This window comes from Morus notabilis, unplaced genomic scaffold (genome assembly GCF_000414095.1).
Source record: "Morus notabilis unplaced genomic scaffold, ASM41409v2 Scaffold205, whole genome shotgun sequence".
NCBI lineage: Eukaryota > Viridiplantae > Streptophyta > Magnoliopsida > Rosales > Moraceae > Morus > Morus notabilis.
Window position 1 is genome coordinate 422,960 of NW_010363285.1, and position 1,074 is coordinate 424,033.

General features: G+C 35.4%; 1 protein-coding gene and 1 long non-coding RNA gene across 2 annotated transcripts in view; both read right to left on the minus strand.

Moving 5' to 3' along the window:
* The window catches only part of LOC21407252 (protein G1-like4), a 4,035-nt gene that overhangs the window by 2,020 nt on the left and 941 nt on the right, over positions 1-1,074 (minus strand). The window contains exon 2 of the mRNA XM_024169413.1: positions 857-1,064. Coding sequence (XP_024025181.1) covers positions 857-1,064 — 208 coding nt within the window. The remainder of the gene's footprint in view (positions 1-856; positions 1,065-1,074) is intronic.
* Positions 489-1,067, minus strand: LOC112092677. Its single transcript, XR_002902695.1, has 2 exons — positions 810-1,067; positions 489-716 (listed from the first exon to the last, which is right to left on the minus strand). It is a non-coding gene; the product is annotated as an uncharacterized LOC112092677 (long non-coding RNA).

Below are 1,074 nucleotides of genomic sequence, written 5' to 3' on the forward strand. Positions count from 1 at the left end.
AAAGAGTGTGTCAAAATGATAAACTAATAATTTATATTCCTTTCCTTGATGAGTTCAGTAATTTTTAATTAATTACTTTATAACAATAATATGCATGTGTATTGTGTGCTTGTAGCTGGCACCTAGAAAAAAAGATGATCTAGGTTGTCTTTTTGCCTATTATAGATCTCATAAGATTGTCTTTAAATAATACCTAACCAGATTTGACTACAAATAAAAGTCTCGTGAGTTTTCCACTAAGTCCCTAATCCATTAACCGTTCTCAGTAATTAGCTTCTTTTCTGCATGATATCTTGAAGCTTAAACATATAAAAATGTGGTCAATTTAACAATATTGTGAGAACATTGCAAACCTCTCTAGATTTTTAACAGTATCAGTTTTATGGATAATGGATAAAATCTTCTTTATATTAAGAAAATTTATATAATTTAACTTAAGAAATTAGCTGGGTGGTATTCAATACAAGATCATGACATGCACATATATATATATAGAATTAACAATAATAATAATAATTAAGATTCAACCATTAATTAAGAAGAAACAAAGTGGAAATTAACATATATATTTTACAGAGAGAACTCTACTCTTTGGTACGCAGTTTTCAAGTACAACCATCATTTCGGCGAACAGTCCAACCCACTACCGCAGCTCGGCCTCCACACCACCACCACTGTCCCCAGTTTCAGAACGTATAATAATATGTATAATATTTCTGATACACGCACAAAAAAAAAAATCAACTCAGTCTCTCTCTTCATATAAATTATTAAAAAACGCAAAAAAAAGGAGAAAAAAAAACCATTACCCATGTGATCATCAACAGATCTTTATAATACGCTTATTATGACTAACTGGAACTGCCAGTACTTGGTGGTGGTGGTGGTGGTGTACTAGTAGTAGTATTACTACTAGTGATGATGACCATCTTGGGCTTGGGCCTCTTCCTCTTCTTCTCATAGCTGACGCCTCTGGCCTTGGCCTGAAAATCTCGGACTTCTCGGAGGTAAAGCCTGACGGCTCTGGCGCCGAAGGGGTTGGCCTCGGGGCGGCCGCCGTGCTCCTCGTAGGCA